General features: G+C 39.3%; 1 protein-coding gene across 1 annotated transcript; it reads left to right on the forward strand.

The window, feature by feature from the left end:
• The first annotated feature begins 1,152 nt into the window (after window positions 1-1,152).
• LOC128354380 (cyclin-T2-like) lies at window positions 1,153-9,914 on the forward strand. Its single transcript, XM_053314615.1, has 9 exons — window positions 1,153-1,354; window positions 1,831-1,912; window positions 2,024-2,152; window positions 3,273-3,333; window positions 3,652-3,714; window positions 3,893-3,938; window positions 6,070-6,233; window positions 7,590-7,660; window positions 7,768-9,914. Exons 1-9 carry the CDS (start codon window positions 1,197-1,199, stop codon window positions 8,824-8,826), a joined length of 1,833 nt encoding a protein of 610 aa, XP_053170590.1. The 5' UTR covers window positions 1,153-1,196; the 3' UTR covers window positions 8,827-9,914.
• Window positions 9,915-26,839: the final 16,925 nt, after the last annotated feature.

Below are 26,839 nucleotides of genomic sequence, written 5' to 3' on the forward strand. Positions count from 1 at the left end.
TGTAAGTAAAAAATAATGTTTTACAGCCAGAAAAAAAAGATATTTTTTGAGTTATGGCTCTCACAGTGGGACCAACAGACAATTGTGACCTCTAGTGGATACTTCAGGTGGTTCAGTTGTATCATTGGCTTTGTTTTCTGTGACAAATCAACTCGAAATCCAAGACACAGATGGTAGTTGGTGCTAGATATAAGTAATGTGTCTATAAAGACCTAATGTGTGCATTTCATAAGAGCAAAAACCATTGATGTTCCTGCACCTATACATGCTGCAAATGGAGAATGAATTGATACAGTGCAGCATACAACTAGTTTGGACTTTAACCTCTAGACACTTTTTACCACTTTCTACCACAGTGTGACATTTGACTAATAACAGCAGACAGCTATTGCACTCACCACTGTAAGTTATATGAAAAGGTCAGAGTTCATCACTGATATCTACAGGGCACCAGCATACATAGCTGTGTCTTTATTTATAAGGCCTTGCTATCTCAGCACTGATAACCATGACACTAAATCACAGAGCAGGTTGGCTTTTGAAGCTCCAAACTCTGAACTGCTTTTTTTCTATAAACTTATTTGAATTGTTAAGCAATCGATTAATGTTTATCATCCTGAGAGGTTTGGATCTGCCATCATAGAGCTTTTCATGTTGCAATTCTGTGCAATATTCCAGACCAATGAGTTTATATGCAACATTTTTGTGCCTTTTTAACCTTTTGTGCAATAGTATAAATTTGTGCGTCTGTATAATAATTTTCTATAGAGTTTAAATTCAATGATTCTGTCTTGTTATATATTATATGTTTTTTAAAATGTTTTATTATATGTTGACAATAAACATCTTGAATCTTGAGGCAGCATGTTCAGGGCGCATGATATATAAATATGGGAGTGTTTTTCCAGGTTTAAAATATTCTGATCTGACAATTTTTTAGGTTAGATATACTATATTCTGCATAATTTTGTAATGTACTTTCGTTTTTTTAGTGGATTCAAACGTTTTAATCCAACATATCACAGATTGCTTTGGAGGATGGCTGTTGTGATTTCATCGCCCGCCACTAGGGGCGCTGTTCACAAACCGCACGACCGGTTTTTAAATCGGCTGCTCGTTTCGTCCTTCCGGTGCCCCCGTCGCCCCCGCTCCCCTCCCGATGCTAGCACCGTCGGGCTTGGCTGTGTGGGAGCGTAATGGCGGTGCACCGGGGACCCTCCACGAAATGGCTCTTCACCCGGGAGCAGCTGGAAAACACGCCGTCTCGACGCACCGGGATAGAGGCTGACAGGGAGCTCTCTTACCGGCAGCAGGCCGCCAACTTAATCCAAGATATCGGCCAGAGACTCAACGTGTATCCTTTCGCAAACTGCCCGGCTTAGCTGCAGTTAGCATTAGCTCACAGAATAGCTCGACAGAGCTCTTATTTTAACTCTTGGCGTACATTTAAAACATTCTTCATTACTCCAGAGTCCTTCCCGACTATATGAGCCTTTTTAATCCGTTAACACGAAGCTAAAACCCGGTTGGAGGTGTTGCGGCCTGCATGTTAGCTTAGCTATTGTTTTGTCCCATTTGACAGCAGATTCTATTGTTAGCTTTGCGTCTAATGATACCACTTATACATGATAACTAACGCTACTTTCACGTGTTGTTTAAACAGAATGTCGTATGTAAGTATGTCTAATGTAAGTCGTTGAAGTCTAATCTAATGACTGCATTTGGTTTTAAGTCGCAGGTGACACGTTTTGCTAGCTGCTAAGTGTCTGCTCACCCAGTTTTATAAAATATGTGTATCATCCATGTTTGAAGCCTTAACTGTACATCCAGCTCCCAACTAATAATCAACACTGCTATAGTATATATGCACAGGTTTTATATGATCCACTCCTTCACCAAATTCCATAGAAATGTAAGTACAGCTGCACTGCAGTGTTGGCCGATGCCATAATTACTGGTGGCACCAGCTATGAAAACTCAGAGGTTTTTTCTTTCTTTTTTTTCTTCTCTCTTTTCTCCACAGATCATTTCCCAAACTACATTGTTCCTGGCAGCTAAAGTTGAGGAGCAGCCCAGGAAGCTGGAGCATGTCATTAAAATAGCCCATGCCTGCATTAACCCCCAAGAGCCTGCCCTAGACACTAAGAGCAATGTAAGTTAAAGAATGAGCAAGTTCGGTTTTCGTGAAAGCGGCCAGATGTTTATTATTATGCTGTCATGTGGTTTAACAACGTGGCCAAAATGCATGCTGTGTGAGTTACTGGACACAGAGGTACATTTTCCATGATGTTTATCAAATCTTGACTTCTCTCCAACACATTTTTTTGTAGGAAGATGTGTGCTCGGCTGTGTACACAGTTGTTGGTAACGTGACGCTGTGAGGCTGAGGAGAGAAAATACATCTGCACTACAGCTGCAATGTGTAGCTGAGAAACAGAAAATGAATATTGACATTAGCTGAAATGCCACTTTTGCTGCTCATCTTTTGTCTTATGTGACAGTCAATTTAAAAACTGACGGTTATGAACTTATCGGGCAAAATCAGCAAGGTAAAATAGTTGCCCTTGCCTATGGGGAATTGAGTTTTCATAAGTATCTGAGGTTTAGTAAGCCAAATCAATAAAATCAACAGTGAAAATAATAGTTCAACAAAACTGAATCTACTTACTGTAATAATTTGTTTATGGGAGTAAACAGGGTGCTTGAAAACATTTATGTTAAGTGTCGCAACTGTGCAGTCACCTCATGGTTGACAGGACTGCGCCACAATTTTTGTATCTCCAGCGGGTCATTGAAATGTCACAATTTGAATCTCCACAGTCAACCTATGGTAGTGTTACGTCTGTGGAGTTTCATACAGCTAATAGCTTCCGCTGTCTCCTTCCCTGCTCGTGTATGAGCTGTAATGTCAATGTAACGACTGCTCCTTTCTCGCCAGTTTATAGACAGATCCACTGGCATCTAAACACAGAAAAATGTAGCTGTGTATGTTATTTAATGTTCTTTTACCACAGGATTTACATTGTGGGTTAATACAGATTTGAGTGATTTACGGTGTTGAACATTTAATCCATACTTAAGAGAGCAACTCAGACTGTTCACAGGTCTTTTAAAGTGAAAGGCTGCATTATGTAAATGTATAAAATGATGGCTCTCTGCTAACTGTTACAGTTTCTCTCAGTTGGCGATGCTTTTATTTAAATGCGGATGACAGTAATCTGTTTTCTAGTTGATGTAAAGCACATTTCAAATAGTTCATCTCTCTTTTTCAGGCATTCCAACAGCAGGCACAAGAGCTCGTAGCACTGGAAACAATAGTGCTGCAGACTCTGGGTGAGTTAAAGCTTCAGTACCGCACTCACACTGTAAGATAGACGCCGTTTCTGCTGTGTGTTTGAACTGCTCCACTGGTTTCTACACTCAGCCGTTTTCAGCAGCACCTGCACATCACATTGACGGCGGATATGTCAAATTTGCATTTTCAGCTATTTAACAGACAACACTTGAGGTTTTCCTCCAGTTCCTTTTTTTCCCCTACCCTCAAACACATGTAAACCACAATATCACCCGTGAGTTCTGCTTTTTCTGCTGTTTTGTGACATTGTGCTGGCACCCGCGGCTCATCATCCACGTTCCACATCTCGATTGCAGGTTTTGAAATAACAATTGATCATCCACACACAGATGTTGTGAGGTGTTCCCAGCTAGTGCGAGGTACTACCTTCTTTATCTACTCTTCTCACTTGTCAAATTGACACTTACTCTTAGTGCAGGCACAATTTTGGAACCAGTCTATACATCTATACAACTGCATGAATTCTACTCTCTAATTTAAATGTGCATAAATGCTAATTGCAACACCTCTAATATCAACATTCTCCTTCTTTTACAGCAAGCAAGGATTTGGCTCAGACTTCCTATTTCATGGCTACCAACAGGTTATTATCCTGTTCCCATTATTGCACTGTAATGGCACACTATGGCTTCCTGTCCTGCAGGGTCCCCCTTCCTGTGTCCAACGCCCTGCTTGCGCCTTGACCCCGGTACCACCCCCAAACATAGGGGAAGTACCGGCAAGGCTGCTGTGTGCGGTGTAATGTACAAGGGCTCTGTGTTGGCACATAGGGGTTGAATGCACAATGTGGAGTGTAGTGGTGCTGTTTACCTCTCAAGGTTGTTTGGTACAGAGTGCATATGTCTAAAAACACTCAGATGGTAGCCTGAATATAGATTGCCACTAAAGATTCTTAAACTTTTAGATTGTTTTGGTAAGTATAGTTTACAGTTCTTTTTTAAATTTTTAATAATTTTTTCCATATTTTTCACCCCAAACGAGCTAACAATGAAAGACCAAACTATACTGCAAACTGAGTGCGTTTACTGTGGGGTAGGTTTTAGTGTTTTTATGAACATCTTAGAGAATGCATTTATATCTTTGTTTTGTCTTTTAAAGAGGAAACAAGTACATCATATATGTTTTTATTTTTTATTCTTGTTTTGATAGTATATTTTAGGAACTGGTGCTGGAAGTGTTTTTTTATTTTCTACTTGTTTTACAGACACTTATAGTTTGATATGTAGTCTGTGAAATAGGTGTTCATAAGGATGGAACCTACAGTTTAGATCTGTTTCCCTTTTTAAAATAGCAATAAATGTACTACAAATAAGGCAAGAATCAGAATTAGAAATATGTAGGAATAGTATGTATGAGTGATTTTTGATGGATTTGTCTGTATCTCTCAAGCCCATCAGAGAAGTTAACTGGTGTAAAATTTGGAGTAAAAGCATCTTAGCAACTTTCCAAATGATTCCAACTTTATGTGATAGAGCTGAAGAAGGGTTCTGATCTGTTTGGAGTCTCCATGATCTCACACATGCTGTGGGAAGAGATATATTTTTTGATTTGAGGTTATTAAGGGGTTATTCTTGTGACTGACATTGTGCAGGATGTAAAACAGAGTGCATACTGTGCAAAACCAGGGAAACTAGTTCAGCAACAGTGATGTTTAAGTCATTCTACCTACAGTGCTTATTTATTACTTGTTTGCTAGTGTTACAACCCTCTATGCAAATAGCTTATTGGTACAATACATGGCAATAAGCATGTTAATTTTAGCATCATAGGTTTGAATATAACTACATATAATCTTGATAACTGTCAGTTTTACCTTTTTTATATAGAGATGTGGTACTTCTTACCACTAATATCTGAAAATGCCACTATGCATCATCCCAATTTCTACCACATGGGTGTGATTGTTGTGAAACAGCAGCGTGACGCTCACTCATACGTTTCATTCTTGCTGAGTCGAGTAGTGATTCACAAATGACTCGAGTTGTACTCTGAGAAAGGAGTGATTTCAGTCATAGGCCAACTTTCAGTTCAGTTCTTACTTAGTCATTGTAACATCTGATAATCACAGGACCTGTATTTTTTTTGGTTTGTTTTTTTGGTCGTGCCAGTGTGTGAGAGGCAGTTTGCAGTGTAGTTTGGGATTCAGGGTGCAGGGGAAATTAACGGTAGAAATCTTTTAAAGCCTGTTCGTTTGTCTCGGCCTCCAACATCATTGTTTCTCAGTCTGACAGCGGAGACAGCTGCTTTGTGTTGAAATGTGCTGTCACCACTAATTCTACACTAAAATAAGCATTCTGGAAATCATCTAGACGTCATTTGAGAAAAAAATTCCCAAGTTTGCATATTTCTTACTCAGAGATTGAGAAACACTGTAAATGTTTCTTAATTTCCCCTTTTTAAAAAAAATATGAAAATAGAAACAATAATACGGCTTAAAACTGATTAAAAACATCTCTATATTTTGTCATGTGATCTAAACTTTAAAAAAAAAAAGCTAATTTGGTCTCACTCAGGCAGTTAGGAACATGTCTTAAGAAAAAATGTTTTAGATGTTCCAGCTTGGCGAGGTAAGGAAGTGTGTTTGTGATGTGTGAATAACTATGAGTTGGACTTGTCACTTCTGTTGAACATGTTTTACTGCCAGTATAAAAAAAGCCCTTTCAGCTGACAGGTGTATCTTTCCTCTGTGTGTTCTTGTCTTCCCCCTCCTGCAGTTTGCACCTCACCACCTTCTGCCTGCAGTACAGACCCACAGTCGTGGCGTGCGTGTGCATCCACCTGGCCTGCAAGTGGTCCAACTGGGAGATCCCCGTGTCTACAGATGGCAAGCACTGGTGGGAGTACGTGGACCGCACCGTAACGTTACAGCTGCTGGATGGTAGGAGCTTCTGTCCTCTGATTTCTCCTTCTTAGATTGCTAGTCTCAGAAATACTACAAGGTTCATCGTGTTGTGTACTGGAAAAATGAGTTTTACAGTCATTTAAAAGAGAGGAAAACAGTGGACATTAAAGGACCAGCGTGTAGGATCTAGAGGCATTTAACAGTGTTGTTGCTGCTACTTTTTTCAATCTAAAGGCGTCTCCAAAATAAAATCACAGTATATGTTCAGGTTTTGGACTGTTGTTTGGACAAGTCAAGCAATTAGAGGTTTTAGAGACATTTTTCACTATTTTCTGACTTTTTCTTATTGGCCTTGAATAACAAACACCAAATAATTAATTTTAGCCCTAAAGTGAATATGTCTGAATATATGCATTAGAGCCTTGTTATAAGTCTTCCTCTGCCTTCATACTTGGACCTTTTTGTTTAGGGCTGGAAGTAACACAAATTAATTGATTCAAATGGAGGTGATGAAAATGAATAATGGATGTGAAATGTGCTGTTATTTGTTCCTTCCTGGAAAGAAATCAATTTAAAAATATTTGTACAAAGTAAAAATTCATTATTCAACCCACTTTTCATGTCTTGTAGCAGGTTATGTTTCGCCTAAATATTCATGCTTTTCCAAGTACCAGGAAAAGGCCAGGCCTGCAAGTTGAGAGCCAAAAACTCCATTAATTAGTCAGTGGTGTGCTTTTTGATTGACATTTTGGGAGAAAGTATCAAAAATAGCTCAGTTATAGAAATAAATGGCAGTTGGCTGTGAATGATGAACACAGCCCAGATTATTATCAGAGTAACACTGCTTCAAATACAGTGTTAATCAAGTTTATCAAATTGACAATTTATCACTCTATTTTTGCCATTCATATACATTTTCATCACTTCTATTTTTTCTGTTCTTTTTTGCAACTCCCATCCTTGAAGCATAAATGATAAATGACAAATTTGTGCTGTGAATAATGAATGTAAGAAGATGAAAGATGGTGTTCATCTTATCAACTGTTTTCATCAAATTGGCTTTAAATGAATCAAGTCACTTGATAATATCTCCACTTTTATTTTATCTCATCCATTTTAGTCCTATTTTTAAATTCATATGCATTTTTATCAATGCATTTTTGTACTTTGACCCCTCATGTTTGGACATATGGTCCACTTAAAGATAATTGCAGTGTTAACAGATTTGAAAGGTGGGATCAGGGTCTAACATGTTTTAAATGATATAAGTGGGAAGGTTAAACAGTTGTCCATGGTGTCCTCTATTAAACTGGCTTCAACAAATGTAGTTATCATATTATTGTATCAGCCATGATCAATAAATCACTGACATGTTTGCCTTCACTGTTTCAGAGCTCACTCACGAGTTTCTTCAGATCCTGGAGAAGACACCCAGCAGACTGAAGAGGATACGAAACTGGAGGGTAAGTCATAAATAGATGTTGGGGGTATGTTAAAGCAGAGGATAAATGTGAATATCTGGACTGGTTCATGTCAGCACTAATAAAGTGTCTTGGGTTTTTCTTTTTAGGCCATTCAAGCAGCAAAGAAGCCAAAGACAGAGGGCTCGTCAGTGGACAGTCCCTTCCAGGGGACGTCTTTAGACAGCCTCTCTGGTGTCAACAACTCCTTCTTCCCCTCCACCTCATCGTCAGACTCCTCAGATATGCCCTCCCTGAACTCCATCGCTGCCCCTTTCTCCTCCTACCAGCCCATGAGCGACCCGTCAAAGAGCTGTGACTATGAACCGTTCTCCCAGCCTGCCCACTCAGACTTCACAGTGGTCAAACATGAACACAAATCAGCCAGCGGCTCCGGTAGTAAAAACCAGCAGCTCGGCACGAACGCCGCCGCTTTTTCACGGCCGCAGAAAGTCTTGACTCTGGAAAAGTACAGAGAGAAACACGCGGCGGAGCTGGCTTTGCAGAACGGCGTCAAGGAGGAGCCGGGCACAGACATGTACGCTCCTCCTCCCGCTCTCACCTCCTCTCACCACCACAAGAAACGCTCTCAGTCGCAGCAGGCCGGCCAGTCGGGAGAAGGCAGGAGAGAAAAATCCAGCTCCAAAAAGCCTCGACTGCCCCCTTCCTTCTCCGAGAATGGCTCGGCCACCAGCGAGGAGCTCAAGATGAGAATCAAAGTTTCATCAGATCGTCACGGAGGCTCGGAGCAGGGCAGTAGCCTACCTGTAAAAGACAAGCACAAAGAACACAGCAGCCACCGCCACTCGAAACACAGCCACTCGCACGCTTATTCCCTCAGCGGAAACAGCAGAGGGACAATAGACAACGCCTCCTTATCTATACGAGCCCCCGGCAACGACGGGAGCTCCTCCGGCTCATCTAGGAAGAGGCCTCACTCGGACGCCGCCAACCACAACCACCACCACCACTCGTCCAAGAGCGGCAGGAGCTCCAAAGGGGGCATCAGCTCATCCCACTACGCGACAGAGAGCAGCCAGAGGATGATGGAGCACCACGGCCACGACGGCACCAACGGCATGCTGACGTCTAACGGCCAACACACTGACTACAAAGACACTTTTGACATGCTGGACTCTTTACTAAGTGCCCAAGGAATGAACTTGTAACCCTCAGAGAGTCCACAGTGTTGTCTACAATAAGGTATTACCATGTTTAATAGAATTTAAAATGAAAAAATGAATTTATTTGTCTTAAGTTATCTGAATTTCTGCATCACCCTCAGTCGTGTCTGCACACTGATTCTTGATGATTCTTAAGCTGTCAAAAATGTAAAATTATATGCATAGAGCTGTGTACTACTAGCTTGCAAACAAAAAGAAAAACGACACAGAATAATGAAAACTGGCTGGAAAAATGGGATTTTAAACATGTTTTAAACGCGAGCTGACATTATGATTTTAAACGTGCATGTTTTCGGTCACAAAAGGGAAGACATAGCTAGTGTTCGCAGCCATCGTGACAGTTTACAGACAGTTTGACATGACATGTTTTATTTTTGTTTTTTTTTTGTTCTTGTATAACATTTTGTTCCACTAAAAATCTCAGGTCTTGAACTTTTTTGATATAAGAACGACTCTTCCTCTGTTTGGGTTTGTTACCTGTATCCGTGGAGATGTATCACCTCGTCCGTTTGCTGACGAAGTCGACAGAAACTTATGTCTGAGGAGAAAAAAAAACACACGGTCTGCTTACTTTTTTCAAAGATCGCATCGATAGTTTAAAAAGTTAAAAAAAACAACAAAAAAAACAAACAATACAAATCTGAGCCCAACTCTCCATTTGCTGTCTATTTGCTGTTTATCGGGACTTCCAAGGCCGCACCTGAACTTAAATGTCGCAGACTCATTATAGAGCTACAAATGAAGTTTACGTTACATCTTCTGTGAAAAGTGCATTTAAAGATATATCGACTAAAATCTCAAAAAAAGGCCTTGTGATTGTACCTCGTCAATCGCTACTCAGTATGATAATGTAATTAACTATCAGAAAATACAGATCTCTAAAAACAAGATTGTGTATATAGGACTGTAGTTCAGAATTAAAACTGTTGGTTTGATCACATCAGTCCAGACTTTTCCTCCATTCAGTGTATCATGAGATCTTAAAGCAGACTCTGTATTGATGAACATATCCTCAATTTGTGTATTGGGAGCCCAAATAAAGGTGTAAAAGTGATTTTTACACGTCAAAGCTATCTTCTGTTCTTCTGATGTGTAATATGTTTTTACCCCTTTTAGGTTTCGATATCATTATATCGTGATACACAAGTGCACAAGTGTTGTCTTTTTAAGGTTTTAAAAGCTGAATTAGTAATGTGATGTCATTTTCTCAACTTAGACTGTTGTAGCTTAGTCATTATATCCACATTACTGATGGTTCTTTAAAAAATCCCATTGTGTAAATATTTTATGAACTCACCAGTCGTCATCCCTACGGTATTATCGCAGTATCGATATCAAGGTATTTGGTCAAAAATATTGTGATGTTTGATTTTGCCATTATTGCCCAGCCTTAGTTATGTTCTGTTTCCTTTTAGTTTTTAAAAGCCACTTTGACTTCTTCATTGATTTGTTTTCTGGATTATTCCAGTCATTGTGTTATCTATAAAATGTAGCACATAATGAAAACTACCCTTTTCAAGTTCTCAGAGCCCAAAGTGATGTCCTCAGATTTCTTGTTTAGTCTGATGAACAGTCCAAAACCAAAGAGATTCAATCTATTATATCAGACTTAAGGTAACCACTACAGCTTTTATTTATTTGCTTATAATGCATTAACCAATTAAACTAATTAAGCTCTATGTAGTTAATTCTTCACCTTGGAGAACAGTACTTTGACCAAAAGTAGTAACTCAAAGTCCACTTATTAGCATTTTCTAGCGCTTTAATCTGCAACTCACTGTCTTCCTCAGCGTAAAGAGTTTGTAATTGGTAATTATTCTATATTAAGTCAAAGAAGAAGACCATGACGGGATAAAAAGCCATGTGGACCTTGAGTTTTGAGATTCTTGATAAACTTTGTAGGATTCAAACTCTTTTCAGTTTAACACATCCATTAATCAACTCGAGAGTCATACCATTAACTATTAGAAAACACAGTAAAACACAACACGGGAATAGTGGAATGAAATAATGTGTTAAATATCAATCAATAGATGGAGCAGTCCCTCCCAGGCATTTTTACTTTTTATTGATCGAGTTGCCTTTTAAAAATATTGATTATCTGTGCAGCCTGACATTGACAAAAGGTAAACCTGTGCAGCTTTAAAACCTCACTCGACTGGGTGAAATCGAGATGGAGCATTTCACTCAAGTTTCACTTTACACACTCCTTCAAAAAAAACCAAAGAAAATAAGTAAACTAACAATAATTTATAATTTTGGCCTTGAAAGCAAATATAGCACGCATAACAAAAAAAAAAAAAAAATCAAAGAACTGCCAAATCGTGCAGATGGTTTAATCCCAGCTTCATAACATTGGATTTATTCCCCACTGAATTTAAGCCCTTGCTGCATTGGAAGATAAAACAGTCATTTGTCAAACGCCGCCAAAAGAATTTCCATCAAAACGGGAGCACATAACGGTCATTTCCTGCTGCCTGCTTACATGTAGCCTCATTGATTCATTGATTTTTTGTACAGGCGAGAAACCAACAAAACCCACTGTTGGATATAATGATACATTAACTGACCACAGCATCAGGTTTCAATGTGAGCTAGGTGTAAAAACAGCAACAATGGAGCTGTAATAGATAACTGGAGTGATTAGTAGTTGGCTTGCAGTGCTATTAAATAACTAATGTTAATGGGAGGACTAATCATGATATTTGCATTTTGCATCTAAGCAGGATTTGGTCTTTAAATTGCATTTTGGGAGGAAAAATATTCATCTATTCGTGGCTAAATTACCTTTTCTTCCCTTCAGTTCTTACACAAGAGATGAAACCTGCCATTTAGCTCCTTCAAGAAACTTGGAAGAGCTTTGGACATTTCCACCCTTGCACAACACAGCATCCAGGGTTCATTTGTGGGTGGAACATAAATCCAGCTCCTGATAATTAACTAGCACCCTCTGAGCAGACGCAGCGTTTTCACCCAGTATTACCTTCTAATTTTAGCATTGAAGACAATTGGGAAATTCATTGGGAGGACGTCAGTGAAAATTCAACCATCTGGACTTTCTCACATAGGCTACTGGTGGGAGGGTGATGATTTATTTTCAGCAGCCTCCAAACGCCTACTGCTCAGGAAAAAAATCCGCAGAGAGGAAGAGATATGCGAGCGGCTTTTGTATGCAACAAATCCCAGAATTAAGAGCCATCTGAAAAGGAAAACACAAGCTCTAATTACAACTCAAAAGAACAGGAACATATATATAGCCCTACACAGGCAATAGGTGCCAGACACAAATACCATTATTTCCATTATGATTGTTCCAGCAGAGAGATTGAGACTGCTGGAACAATTTGAAAAGTTAGGATTAAGTTAGACATAAGGAAAGGGAAGTTTCTTTACTAATACGCTTCCTTAAGCTCTTTTTAATGCTATCCAGCTGCCAGTTGGATGCAAAAAAAGATGATTTAGACTAATATCAGTCATGGAAGCCTTTGTTTTTTTTTTTACACAGAATTGCAGGTTTTGGTGTAGCCTACAGCAAAAATCACTCAATATGTCCCTGATCTAAAGCTGTTGTTGTACTCCTTCATGTCCACTAGATGGCAGTGTTGTCTTTGGCCTTTCATTCCAGCAGAAAAGACATCCAGCATCATTTTCTCTGTTTTGAGATGATTTTTTCCCCCTTTTTTGTGTGTATGTGTATGTGTATGTATGTGTGTGTGTGTGTGTGTGTGTGTGTGTGTGAAAAAAGCAAACAAGACGCAGTGTTGTGTAACCTTGAAAAGGACGCCGGCTTCCGTGCCATAAATCCAAGGTGGCCCTGGGCACACCTCGCAATCCTCAGTCACAACAACTACACACACACACACACACACACACACACACACACATACACACACGCTCATGGCAGCTCAAGCAGCCACAAACTTTGGACTGGATCCATCTCATTAACAGATTCTGATAACTGTCGGACTGCGGTGGGCTCAGACACATTCCAGGAAATGTCAGCGCACTTGGTAATTTTCAGCCGTGGAGTTGATCAAAAGGCCTTTGTAGAGCAGCATGTGGTGCACTTATACACATATGAGTCTTAATGCAAATGATGCCCAGGAAATTGTGCAGGAAAGTGGCATAATTATGAGCCATTGAAAGTCCATTGTCATTCCTGTCTGAGAGGTCTCTCTTGAAAAATCAGGAGCTGATGCAAACCCCTCTAAGTACCTGAGATAGAGCCGGAGGGGGGGGAAATGACTGGGCCTGAGCTTCCATTATGGCATGGTAGCGCAATTATATTCAATGATTGGCAGGAGCATAAATTAGCCTCTGTCTTCATGGTGTGGTTTACTTTTTGTTTCTAACCTAAGGTATCCCTTTTTTCACATGGCAGAAAAAAGCAACGACACTCTCTTCAGCCAGCTGTCTTCACTGAAAAACAAGACATTATTTCACTGTTTTCCTCTGTAATTATTCCCTTTACTACCCCAGTTTATTTCTCTACCAGATGCAAATGCATCCTCTCGTGGCCAGAACACCAGAGATTCATGTTTGTGGTGGGAACCGCAGAGCACCAGCTGTCCTTTAAAAAGAGACAGCTAAAAAAAAAAACCCCACACAGTTGATGTGAAATGTCTTCCTCCCTACTCGTCCCCAATCATCAATAATTCACCGGCTTCGACATTTGAACTAATTATGGTGCACCAATGGCCTATTTGAGCAGGGTCCTGTCAGATGAAAGCTGCTAGGTCCTTCCTGTCAGCGGTGGAGGCAGCAGAATGAACCGACAGCAGTTGGAGGCTGAAGCCATTAAAATGAATGGAAAGCACCTCTAACAATCATACACCTCTGACACACACACACACACGAACAGAAACTGCTGCCTCAAATAAACACAAAGCAGCACACACACATCCAACATCACCCCTTGCTGCCTCTCACACACTCGTAGATGTTCCGAACTGACACAGACACACACAAATGAAGAAGGAAAAAAAGCATGAATTGCTGCTTCACACACACCCACACTCATACAGACACATAGAGACATGCATAAACATGATGTGCTACAGTAGCTCTCTCACACACACACACACATAAATACACACTCAGTGACGTGCTCGCCACCTGTGTGGGTTGTTAGGCCTTCTCATCCAGACCTCTCTGGTTTTAATTAGCCTGCTGCTGAAGTGTTTTCCTTTTTATATCCTCTGAAGGGCGATGATAACGGCTACAGCTGAGATGGAGGCTCTCTGCTGGTTTGTTTCATTAGGGAGAGCATAATGACCCTGCAATCACAACACCAAGAAAATACCTACCCTAATAATTATTCCCCCCCTAATGGTTCAGTTTATACTCCGCTACGGCTTTTGTCATCAGTGCTTAAACAACTGAAGGGATTAATATTAAGATGGAGAGTCTTGTTTTTGTTTTTGAATTTTTCATCAAATATGATCCAGATGATAGAAAATGATGCACAGATGAAAATTAAACTGAAACACGTTCAAAAAAGTGAAACAGAACATCACAGTGAGTTCTTTGGGTTGTTCTTAAAGGACCAGTGTGTAGGATTTAGTGACATCTAGTGGTGAGGTTGCAGATTGCTATTAACTGAATACTCTTCACCTCCCACTCCCTTTCCAAGTGTGTAAGAGAATCTACAGTGGCCGCGAAACTCATGAAAAACAGGACAGGCCTTCTTGAGAAGCAGTGTTTGGTTTGTCCGTTATGGGCTACTGTAGAAATATGGTGGTGCAACATGGCGGCCTCTGTGGAAGATGACCCCCCCCCCCCCTCTCCCCCCGCCCCCCCCTCCCATGTAGATATAAAGGGTTCATCCTAAAATAAGGAGACAGTGAAGTTACTGACCTGGCCATGACATTCTTACATTGAGAGTTTAATGTAATGTTTCTGTTTCTTTTGATGTAGCTAAAAAGTATATATTGTTCTTCCACTTTTTTGTAATTTGTATGGATTCAATTAACAAGATGTAGGCTAATGTGTTAATTAGTTAGCTTTAAAAGGACCTGGAGTCAGAGGACAGCTAGCTTGATGTTTCATCCTGTTTCTAGTCTTTATGCTAAGCTAAGCTAATCATCTAACTCTAAATATCTGGACAAATAATGGTCTACACACCAAAGAATTTAAGGCTTGTAACTGGTCTAAGTCAGCTTTCTTTGTATGGTAGTGTGGTGTAGATGACTGTGTGTAACATGAAAGCAGAGACTTCGCAGCAGTGGTGTCTTCAGGGCTGATATTTTTAGTGTTGCCTCGCATATTATTGATCCTCAAAATCTGTTATTTATTGTCAGAGTGGAACTTTGAGCAGTGGGAGAAATATTGTGCTGTGCATAAGAGCAGCCAGTACTTCTTATTTTTTTAAGCCACTTTTACAAGGAACAGAGCAGGTAGGCGCTGATACTGCTTCTCTTAAGCCCCTTCTCTACATTATAACACTGAGTTTGGTCAATAGTAGTTGAATCTTAAGTATATTAAAGGACGGATTCACAATGTTTTAAGTCTGTCTTAAAACAAGTCAGATGTCCAAATGACCATTAAAATGAATTATTTGTGCCTTAATCATTCCTCCTGTTCTTACTGACAATTAGAAGATCCCTTAATAATGGAGTAAGTGAAGGAGGTCAAAATCCACAGTCCTCCTCCTGTGCAAAAATGTATTTAAAAGTTTAATATTAAGTTTTTCAGAGACCTGAATGAGTCAAATCAAGCAGATATTTCAACGTTTTTTTAGTGCCAAAGTCCCTCTTTTTTATTACTATAGCCTACTTCCACCACAGCTCAACAGGGACACACAATTTGATGAGGATTTGATGCTAAAAAGACTGTAAAAGTGGCAGATATCCATTTGATATGACTAACTCAAACTGCTGAAGTCTCAACTTTTAAATGACTGTGTGGACACACTGTGGATTCTGGCCTCCATCACTTCCATTGAAGGTACATTTGAAGGAGATCTTTTAATAGTCAGTATGAACAGGAGGAATGATTACTGAGAGAAATACACTTATACACTTGAAAACTCGTTAACCCAACATGTCCGTCAGAAGACAAGGAGACTATTAATGTGACAAATCCGTGAGATGTTAGATTAATGTGTCAATATTATCACGATTGTGGATCACGTGTCACGGAATGTAATCTGGGATTTTGCGTGAACATCCGTGATTTTCTGTTTGTTTCCGCACAGCAGCTGAAACAATAGTCTCCTAATTAAGAGCAGTTGTGCGCATTTACGCACGTGGCACAGCAGCAGTAACTTAATTAATGACTCAAATCTCCAGACAGGATCAGTCAAGATCTGACAGTAATTAATGTTATCTATTGTTTTTTTTTCCCACACACACCCGACATGGACAGGTCAGCTTTGACACAAATTATGTTTATATGATTGTTTGTGATATAGCAGCTCTTCCAAAAATGAATCCTGCGCTCTATCACAGCTGTCGGGACAGTTTAATTTCAACCTCATTCAAAGATAACTCGGTTTCAGCTCAGTTTTTGCTGTTTAAATGCAGTATCTCTCAGTATCTGCTGCAATGGCATTACTGTGTGCAGTGAAGCAGTTCCATATGCTGAACACAGCTCCTTTAATCCTTCGTAAATCATTAAAAAAACATTTTTTATTGTACCATAAGTTTTTATTTTAGTTTTGGGGGAAAAAAAGAAAAAAAAACATCAGAGTAATGGAGAACATGACCAGCTGTGACTCAGTTTAGAAAGTGTTTTCCAGCAAGTCTCCTGCTGTCCCACAATGAGGACAAAAGCAGTAAAATATGAAACAATGCAGGCAGATAATAAAAGTTAACAAGTTAAACAAACAATAATCTGCATATATTTGGACTGAAACATAATTCTTTTTAAGAGTGGATTGTCAATAATACAATAATACAGTAACAAACTAACAAGTAACCACAGTGAAGATGTTTACAGATGTGTTACACAGAATTCAAAGGGAATAATGAGGTTGATTATTGAGACATTAGTGGTTACATTTGGATTCAGATGAAGGAAATATCTGTGTAAATGTTTAAATTGTAAAAATGAGGGAGACGTTCTGATGTGATGTGTGATTTTGTTCCAGACTGAAGTGCATGTACAGTAAAATAATCTAAACCCATAGTTGTGATTTAAAGCAGGTATTGGGTTCAGTTCATTTCTATTAGGTCTGGTTATTGTTGCCTGATTGGACAGAGAGGTCTACATGAGTTGTTATTCATTGTATATAGAGACTTGAGTTTTTCTCTCTTACCTCCAGTCAGATATTACTGTCTCTGTGATTGATTTCTCTCTCAGTGCTATGGCTCCTTAACAGACTTTATTAGTTACGCTGAGTTGCTTCCCAAAGTACTACAAATAACCCGTTGACATAATGTAACTGCTGACATAGACAATATATGTAAATCTACACAAAGTATTGACATGAGCTAATTATCCAGTTAAAACCATTCTATAAGCAGTGAGTGGTGCACTAATACAATACAAACAACTTTTATTTGTTTGGAGCAATTTGTTGTACACACATCAAGCAGCTGTATGTGGAATATAAAAAATATATTGATAACATAAATAAAAAAGAAATATCAAGATAATAAGCTTGATAGGTACAATAAAAAAGATCAAACAAAATAATCTACCAACAATGCTTAAACCTACAGAGCATTTTACTCATTGAATTGCAGGGAATGAAGAAGATTATTAGAATAAGAACAGCAGTTACTTTTCCAAGCAGGTACAAAATTGCATTGAATGAATTTTTATTACAGTAAAAGTACTGCAGTATTATGAGTGATGTAGTATGCATGGGCACTGAATCACACCAGTTCCTCATTACAGTAAAAGTACTGCAGTATTATGAGTGATGTAGGATGCAGTATTACAATAAAAGTACTGCAGTATTATGAGTGATGTAGTATGCAGTATTACAGTAAAAGTACTGCAGTATTATGAGTGATGTAGTATGCAGTATTACAGTAAAAGTACTGCAGTATTATGAGTGATGTAGTATGCAGTATTACAGTAAAAGTACTGCAGTATTATGAGTGATGTAGTATGCAGTATTACAGTAAAAGTACTGCAGTATTATGAGTGATGTAGTATGCAGTATTACAATAAAAGTAGTGCAGTATTATGAGTGATGTAGTATGCAGTATTACAGTAAAAGTACTGCAGTATTATGAGTGATGTAGTATGCAGTATTACAGTAAAAGTACTGCAGTATTATGAGTGATGTAGTATGCAGTATTACAGTAAAAGTACTGCAGTATTATGAGTGATGTAGTATGCAGTATTACAGTAAAAGTACTGCAGTATTATGAGTGATGTAGTATGCAGTATTACAGTAAAAGTACTGCAGTATTATGAGTGATGTAGTATGCAGTATTACAGTAAAAGTACTGCAGCATTATGAGTGATGTAGTATGCAGTATTACAGTAAAAGTAGTGCAGTATTATGAGTGATGTAATATGCAGTATTACAGTAAAAGCACTGCAGTATTATGAGTGATGTAGTATGCAGTATTACTGTAAAAGTACTGCAGTATTATAGTAATAAGGTATGTAGTATTACAATAAAAGTACTGCAGTATTATGAGTGATGTAGTATGCAGTGTTACAGTAAAAGTACTGCAGTATTATGAGTGATGTAGTATGCAGTATTACAGTAAAAGTACTGCAGTGTTATAGTGATGTAGTATGCAGTATTACAGTAAAAGTACTGCAGTATTATGAGTGATGTAGTATGCAGTATTACAGTAAAAGTACTGCAGTATTATGAGTGATGTAGTATGCAGTATTACAGTAAAAGTACTGCAGTATTATGAGTGATGTAGTATGCAGTATTACAATAAAAGTACTGCAGTATTATGAGTGATGTAGTATGCAGTATTACAGTAAAAGTACTGCAGTATTATGAGTGATGTAGTATGCAGTATTACAGTAAAAGTACTGCAGTATTATAGTGATGTAGTATGCAGTATTACAGTAAAAGTACTGCAGTATTATTGTGATGTAGTATGCAGTATTACAGTAAAAGTACTGCAGTATTATGAGTGATGTAGTATGCAGTATTACAGTAAAAGTACTGCAGTATTATGAGTGATGTAGTATGCAGTATTACAGTAAAAGTAGTGCAGTATTATGAGTGATGTAGTATGCAGTATTACAGTAAAAGTACTGCAGTATTATGAGTGATGTAGTATGCAGTATTACAGTAAAAGTACTGCAGTATTATGAGTGATGTAGTATGCAGTATTACAGTAAAAGTACTGCAGTATTATGAGTGATGTACTATGCAGTATTACAGTAAAAGTACTGCAGTATTATGAGTGATGTAGTATGCAGTATTACAGTAAAAGTACTGCAGTATTATGAGTGATGTAGTATGCAGTATTACAGTAAAAGTAGTGCAGTATTATGAGTGATGTAATATGCAGTATTACAGTAAAAGTACTGCAGTATTATGAGTGATGTAGTATGCAGTATAACAGTAACAGTACTGCAGTATTATGAGTGATGTAGTATGCAGTATTACAGTAACAGTACTGCAGTATTATGAGTGATGTAGTATGCAGTATTACAGTAAAAGTAGTGCAGTATTATGAGTGATGTAATATGCAGTATTACAGTAAAAGCACTGCAGTATTATGAGTGATGTAGTATGCAGTATTACTGTAAAAGTACTGCAGTATTATAGTAATAAGGTATGTAGTATTACAATAAAAGTACTGCAGTATTATGAGTGATGTAGTATGCAGTGTTACAGTAAAAGTACTGCAGTATTATGAGTGATGTAGTATGCAGTATTACAGTAAAAGTACTGCAGTGTTATAGTGATGTAGTATGCAGTATTACAGTAAAAGTACTGCAGTATTATGAGTGATGAAGTATGCAGTATTACAGTAAAAGTACTGCAGTATTATGAGTGATGTAGTATGCAGTATTACAGTAAAAGTAGTGCAGTATTATGAGTGATGTAGTATGCAGTATTACAGTAAAAGTACTGCAGTATTATAGTGATGTAGTATGCAGTATTACAGTAAAAGTACTGCAGTATTATGAGTGATGTAGTATGCAGTATTACAGTAAAAGTAGTGCAGTATTATGAGTGATGTAGTATGCAGTATTACAGTAAAAGTACTGCAGTATTATAGTGATGTAGTATGCAGTATTACAGTAAAAGTACTGCAGTATTATAGTGATGTAGTATGCAGTATTACAGTAAAAGTACTGCAGTATTATGAGTGATGTAGTATGCAGTATTACAGTAAGAGTAGTGATATATTATTACATCATTAGATTATTAATAGTGGAGCTTCAGTGTTAGAGCAGCATGTTACTGTTGTAGCTGCTGGAGGTGGAGCTTAGCTAGATCAGTCCAGTGGTTCCCAACCTAGGGGTGGGGCCCCTCCAAAGGGTCAGTAGAGAAAGGCTGAGGGCTGCTGAGATGATTAATGGGAGAGGAAAGAAGAAAAAAAAAAATCCGATACACAAATGTGTTTTCAGTTTTTGGGCTTTTTCTCTAATCTTTGATTTATTGAAATGAAACTATTTGGTGGAGCTGTTAACAACTCAGACATCTTAAATGTGAGCCTGACTACACACTGCTTTTTGGTCATCTTCAACAATGTGTTGTATTTTAGCTTGTTATATTATCCATTGTGTCAAATCTTCATCTGAAAAACAACTTAAGCTGTTTAAATAAATGTAGTGGAGTAGAAAGTAGGAAGTAGAGTATTTCCCTCTGAAGTGAAGTGTAGTGGAGTGGAAGTATAAAGTCCTTCATCACTCTTTCCAGCACATATGGTTCTGTACATCTGACACTATGAATAGCATATGAAGCATATTTGCCTGTATTTATGCACATCCTCATACAGCACACTCACACCATGCTACTTTAAACAAAGATGTATCTTTATTTGCTGTATTTCACTGAATATGTTAGATTATTGTATTTACTGGTTGGAACATCTTCATTAGTCTCTATCTGTCTTTTTTCCTCTGTAAAGCAAGCAACGCTCCCCACATGCATTATTAAAAATTCATCCGTACTAACTGTTATGGAGCCACAACCATGATGCTGCATGAATGTAGAGAAATGTACTGCAGTCAAAGGAGAACGGATACATGGATCAATTCATAGACAGTGCTATTATTCTAGTGTTGTCAGAGAACAATGGCCAGTGCTTGTGAGAGGGAACACAGTCAATTAAACAGGGAAATGACAAATTAATTTCTCTTACACAATCAAAGATAATCTGTATTTGATACATGCTTTCATATATTTTTTATGTAATTTTGAGAGTGGGTGAAGGACACAACAAATGTAAAGAATAAACAGCCAACTGTAAGTTTAAATATGTCCAGATCACTCAGTAAAGTATTTTTGGCAGGTGCAAAAGTCAAAGGACTCTTAAGGCATCATGTAAAGTGCTGGTCTTATTCCACAGGTATCCATCTTTGGAATTTGGGTAGGTGGGGGCACTGTATCAAATAATTGACAATTTGACTGCTTCATGCAGTGATTGGCCAGTTGTGCTCAGGTGACTAAAAAGGCAAGATTTGAACTTTTTTCGTTTCGTTTTCACCACTTCCCCAACTCTTCTTGAGCAGATTTTTTTTCCAATAGTGTGCTGATATCCCCATCTGTATAACTCACTGCATCTCGCCCCTCTCTGGGGTCTATAATCACCAGATAACACTGTTGTTATTGGACCATTCTACAAAGCCCTGAATTACATTAGATGCAAATGTTTGCCAATACCAATTCTCATTTTTCTACATTATCAGCATATTGCAACTATGGTACTATATCTTCCTTTTCACTAACAGCATAACAGGTTTGTAATAGAGTCAGTATAAAATACCAACATTTGCATGTTGTTCATTTTTATAACGCCCCCCACCCATCCACTCATCCACTCATACCAGAAAATCAAAAACACAAATAGTGCATATCTAAAATCATTTAATAATAAAATAAATAAGAAACTAGAAAAAAGACAGTACAGCGAAAGCAGTAATTGATAGTAATATACATACACATTTAAAACATATAATACATGGTAAGATAGATCTAGTGCTGTCCATAACCATCTTTATTGTGTGGAGTTATGGGAGAGCACACAGTTTTAGTGTTTTCATATATGTCAGAAATGGCTCTAATGCCTTTTATAACATTGATCTACAGAGCCACTCATCTTATATCTTATTTCCTCCAGGTGTGTAAACCTCATGAGTTCACCGACCCACTGGATGCGTGTGTGTGTGTGTGTGTGTGTGTGTGTGTGTGAGCGAGGCCTCCTGTTTCCACTTCATGAGTATGAGGTCTACGGTGCGGTTAAGGGTAAGGATGGATCACAGTTATGACATTTGTAAGGTGGTGTAAGGTGTTCACTAGCTTTCGAGGTACTCGTAGGTGGATTTAGTTGCCTTGGGTCAGAGCTAGGCTAGCTGCTTCCCCCTGTTTCATGGTTACAGTTAATTCAAAGATAAATGTTAAATGGAGGCCTGCGATTGGACACAAACTCTGGTCTCAGGCTTTAAAGTTTAACTCGCTCCACACCCTCCCTCCACCTCCTTTACTTTCCTCCATGCATCACATAAGACCGACCCACCACTTCCTGCACCGGCACTAAACACAGGCCCCTTGATGTAATAGGTGAAGTCCAGAATCATCCAGCACAGGACATAATTCATGGAGGATACTGGGCTGCTATGACGGCAGGCTTTTCATCCCACTTTGCAGTCTGTCCGGAACAGTTATATAACAAGTTACATATTAAGTTTGTTATTGGAGTTATTCTTCTCCTGGGAGATTCTTCAGTTTAGAGTTCTTGTACCTCTGATTGATTTAACCAACACTGCTTCCAATCACAACTGACTCTCATTTGTCTAATAACAAAATTGATCGTAACACCCACTGACCAGCTGCTGCAGTGCACCCTATATTTCCCAGAGTGATTTATTGCACACCAGATATGAATCCAGGACACGGTGCTTTCAAAACTACCTTTAAATAAAGTTAGATTATCCAACGGTGTGGACTTATATAAACACTGGCACGGTGTTGACTCCATTTTTACACAGTCAGGATTAGCATCAATGCTTCTGCCGTGTGTTAAACCGTCCAAACTTGCTAAAAAGCCTTCGCTCCTCCAGGTATATCGAAACACCTCGCTCACTTTCATCCTGGCTGCCAAACCTGCCTGCTATCACAATATTTAATAAGATTTATATCATCACATAGAATAATTCTGTGTGGGTTGATGGTGAATGTTGCTATAGCCAACCCCCCCCCCCTCCCTCCTTTATTTTTTTTTTTGCACCAGCCCACTCACACAGTAATTGAGAAACTGGCATAACTCAATATACACACAAAAAAGTGGTGTGGGTGTGAAGATGTCCACGGTTGAGTGGCCAAATTCTACCCACTCAAACAGCCAATTGTGAAAGTACTTATCAATAAATTTCAATGGACATTTGTGACACAGGTATAATTGGTTTAGCATCAGTGTGAAGTCCGATTTACATACATGATGAAAGATCGGTTGCATATTCTCATTCACTTAGTATTTTTAGCCGTCGTGCACGGCAACAGCCACCCATATCATTTCTGAACTAATTTGAGGCTGGTCGTTTTTATTGAGCAATGTTAGCCACCATATGTTCATGATATCAAAAAGAAAGGGCACAAATGGCACATTCTTTATGGTCACAGTAATTACAGTACCTTCTCTTGAGTGTATTAATAGGCTGAGCTGTCTACTGATACTGTATAGGAGGGAGGGAAGGCTGCACAGTATCTCACATCACACCTTTAAACAAGCTCGGCTGTTTTTAAATGCCAAATGTATTTTAGCAGAACGGGAGTAATTGTGTTTGCTGTTAAGAAAAGGTGTCTCCTTGCTTCCTGATTTGACTGGACTAATTTGCTAAGTATGAGGGGAAAAAAAGAGTCCGCCAACGCCGTACAACTCTCCAACTTACACCCAAAGAAATCTCTCCTAACACTTGAAAATTCAACTCCAACAGGTTTCTTGGCCCCTTGAAGAACTTCTCCCAAACTTTTGGAAAACAAGTCTGTATTCTTTGCTACTTTTTTATAATTACAGAGACAAGGTGATAATCATCTAGTGGCAGAAATCCCAGATTTGGATCACCATTGAAGGCGAAGCAATTGTCCAGAGTCCAAAGCCAATCTGTGCACCGAATTTCCACTGAAAGATGTTCATGTGTGTTTTAAAATAATAAGAGACAGCAATGAAAACATATCCTTTGTAAAGGCGGATGTAAGAGCTGATTTAGCTGTTAAACTACAAGCCTGTGGCTATACGTGGGACAAAAAGGTGAAGTGAGATGCATTTCAGCTGCTGGAGGGTTAAGAGGAAGCGACTACGGCCGAGGTTCCCTTTCGGCATCCATAAAGCATTACACACATTCTAATATGAAATGCAAAGAGGCTGAGAACAGCACCAAAAGGGAGTGTTAGAGAGCGATTTTTTAAGATTGACATGCCAAGAATTCACAAAATGTTTGCCTAGGAACTAAAAAAAGACTGTCTTAGTAGAATCCAAGCGTGTTATGCCAGCTGGAAACAAGCGACCACATAGACAGGCTGTCGATATATTAGTTTTCTCGTAATGCCTCGATTTATTTCTTGCAGCCTGTCCAGAAGTGCTGTCACATTATCTTATTGACCATGAAGAAGTGTGTGTGGATGGAAGTCAACCTAAAATGAACCTGGACATGTTTTCAGCTCCGGACCTTTCGCCAGACTCCTTTCGCAGATATCGCCGTCTACGCATTGATGTGTGACAAGATACCTGCCGCCGTTCAGTTGCTCACACCGTGTGTTCAAGGCATTATGGGATGTTGTACCAACGGAGCATAGGGCTGATGGAAGACAGTCGCAATCGCCCTCTCCTCATTAGATGCAGGGCTGACTGTGCTCATTAGGCCGGCGGCAGCGCGGCAGGGATCTATTCTCCTGAGGTGACCAAAGGTGCTTACACGGACCTTCCAAGTCTCAGTAATGATGCCCCAGACCTGTCACTCTTGTCACAAGACTGACATGACCTTTTTCTGGCTGGTGCGCTGAAGAGGAAGGGGGGAAAAAAACATCCTAATTTTACAGGATGAAGCATGAGAAGTCCTGTTTTTGCCCCCCGAATTTGTAAATCTATGCATTTTCGCGTCCCACTGTGAAACTTTCCAAGCTGTTGATTTCCACAACAAGTCAACAAAGATGATTTCCTGTGAATCCATTGGCGATTTAAGTGATTGCAATTCAGGTTTTAATCTAAGCACAAAAGCCAGACCTTGCCATTAAGACCTATGAAATAGAGGCATGCTGAGCAGCGACAGAGCGGCTGAATAGATGTCTGGAAGCAATCTATGAAAGATGGCTGATCAATAGCCGCAAAATGAAATGGGAGATGAAAAGATGTCTTTTAAAGGCTCATGAAAAGGGAACTTGTCGGAGGGCGTTTTGTTCAGCTTTCCATTTTTAACCTCAATCATCTGAACACAGAATACATGAAAGGGGGGAAAACGGTAACGCTGTAGCCTACTGTGGCTTTTATCCTCAGATGTCAAGTGCTGCCAGGACTCTTGTGTGACTTAATGTAATGTATGAAATGTATGTTAAGATACCACCGTGTGCAGTTTTGGCTTAGTTTTAAGTGCTTTCACACAATAGGGAGCCATTTTCATTACTCACTTGTTTTTTTTTGGATTGATATGCAAACACAGAATGCTATAAAGCACAAAAATCTGAATCATTAGAAGACAAATGAGATTACACCGGCCCTATGTTGTGTTAGCTAGGTGCCAAAGCTGTGTGAAACGATGTGGTCGGACCCTCACAGGAGCCTTTCCAAACAAAGCCTGATTGTAGTGGGCCACAAATTTTAGCCCCACACAAGCTCCAACATACAAATGAAAGCGAGTCATGGCGAAGACATACATTAATCCTAGCCAGATTGGGGACTGTATGAATTATGCTAAGAACCTTATCTGTTATTTCCCCTGATCTCCTGCTGGGTGAATTGATTGAGTTTTTTGGTCTTAATCCGCAGCATGCCATGCATCTTGGGAGACAACCAGGGAGCCATCTTGAATAAATAGAATTTGGACTTGACAAAAGCCACCTCCAGCTGAGCAATGAGAAAGCATCCTTTTAGCGCTGCATATCCCCTACCATGCCGGATGACATTAGAAAAATAGCCAGCCGAGGTTTACATGAAATTGTTGTATCGATTTTCTGTTACTCCCCTCAGCTGCAGTTTTCTCTTGGAATATCATTTGCGTATATGACAGTCATCAGGATGGATAAGCCCTATTTTAGAAAACGCCTTCTGTTGCAGCGCTCCTCAAGAACATCTCTGTGCAACCAGAGAGGGTGTTTTAATAAGATTAATTACCTGGACTATAATACCGTTTTCCTCCACCCAGGGCGTCGCGCTCTGCCGAGTGATGCCAGCCTTCTGCGAGCGAGGGGCTGCAGCAGGAAATGATTAATCATCTCATCACCATCCCAAGAGATAATATGACAATAAAGACAAAAGCCTCTCATCGGCTGTGGCTGTTTGAAAGCCAAGAATTGCTTCCTAAATGCCGACGCCGGAGTTCAATTAGATGATATGGGTGCAGCCTTTCAGAATACAAGCTTACTTGATGTTGCAACACAACACCGCAAAGGTCTGACTGGAGGTCCATTCCTTTTCTATAATGAGGTTCTGCAGTTCACATTATGCCAAATGACGGAATATCAGGGATACTTTGGTAAGACAGAGACGGCGCCGTTCCCATTTCTCATTCCTGAAGGAGAGCAGCAGGGGGACGGCCTCCCTCGTGTCTATTTCCTTTTCCTTGCTGAAGGGCAGGGAGGGTCACAGACACAGAGGGATCACAGCTGAGAGTATGGCAGCCAGGAGTCAAACCGCAGCAGGCTTGAGCCACGGATTGGAGAGCCGACGGCTGCATGCAGCGCGCT

The sequence above is a fragment of the Scomber japonicus genome, chromosome 24, assembly GCF_027409825.1.
Source record: "Scomber japonicus isolate fScoJap1 chromosome 24, fScoJap1.pri, whole genome shotgun sequence".
NCBI lineage: Eukaryota > Metazoa > Chordata > Actinopteri > Scombriformes > Scombridae > Scomber > Scomber japonicus.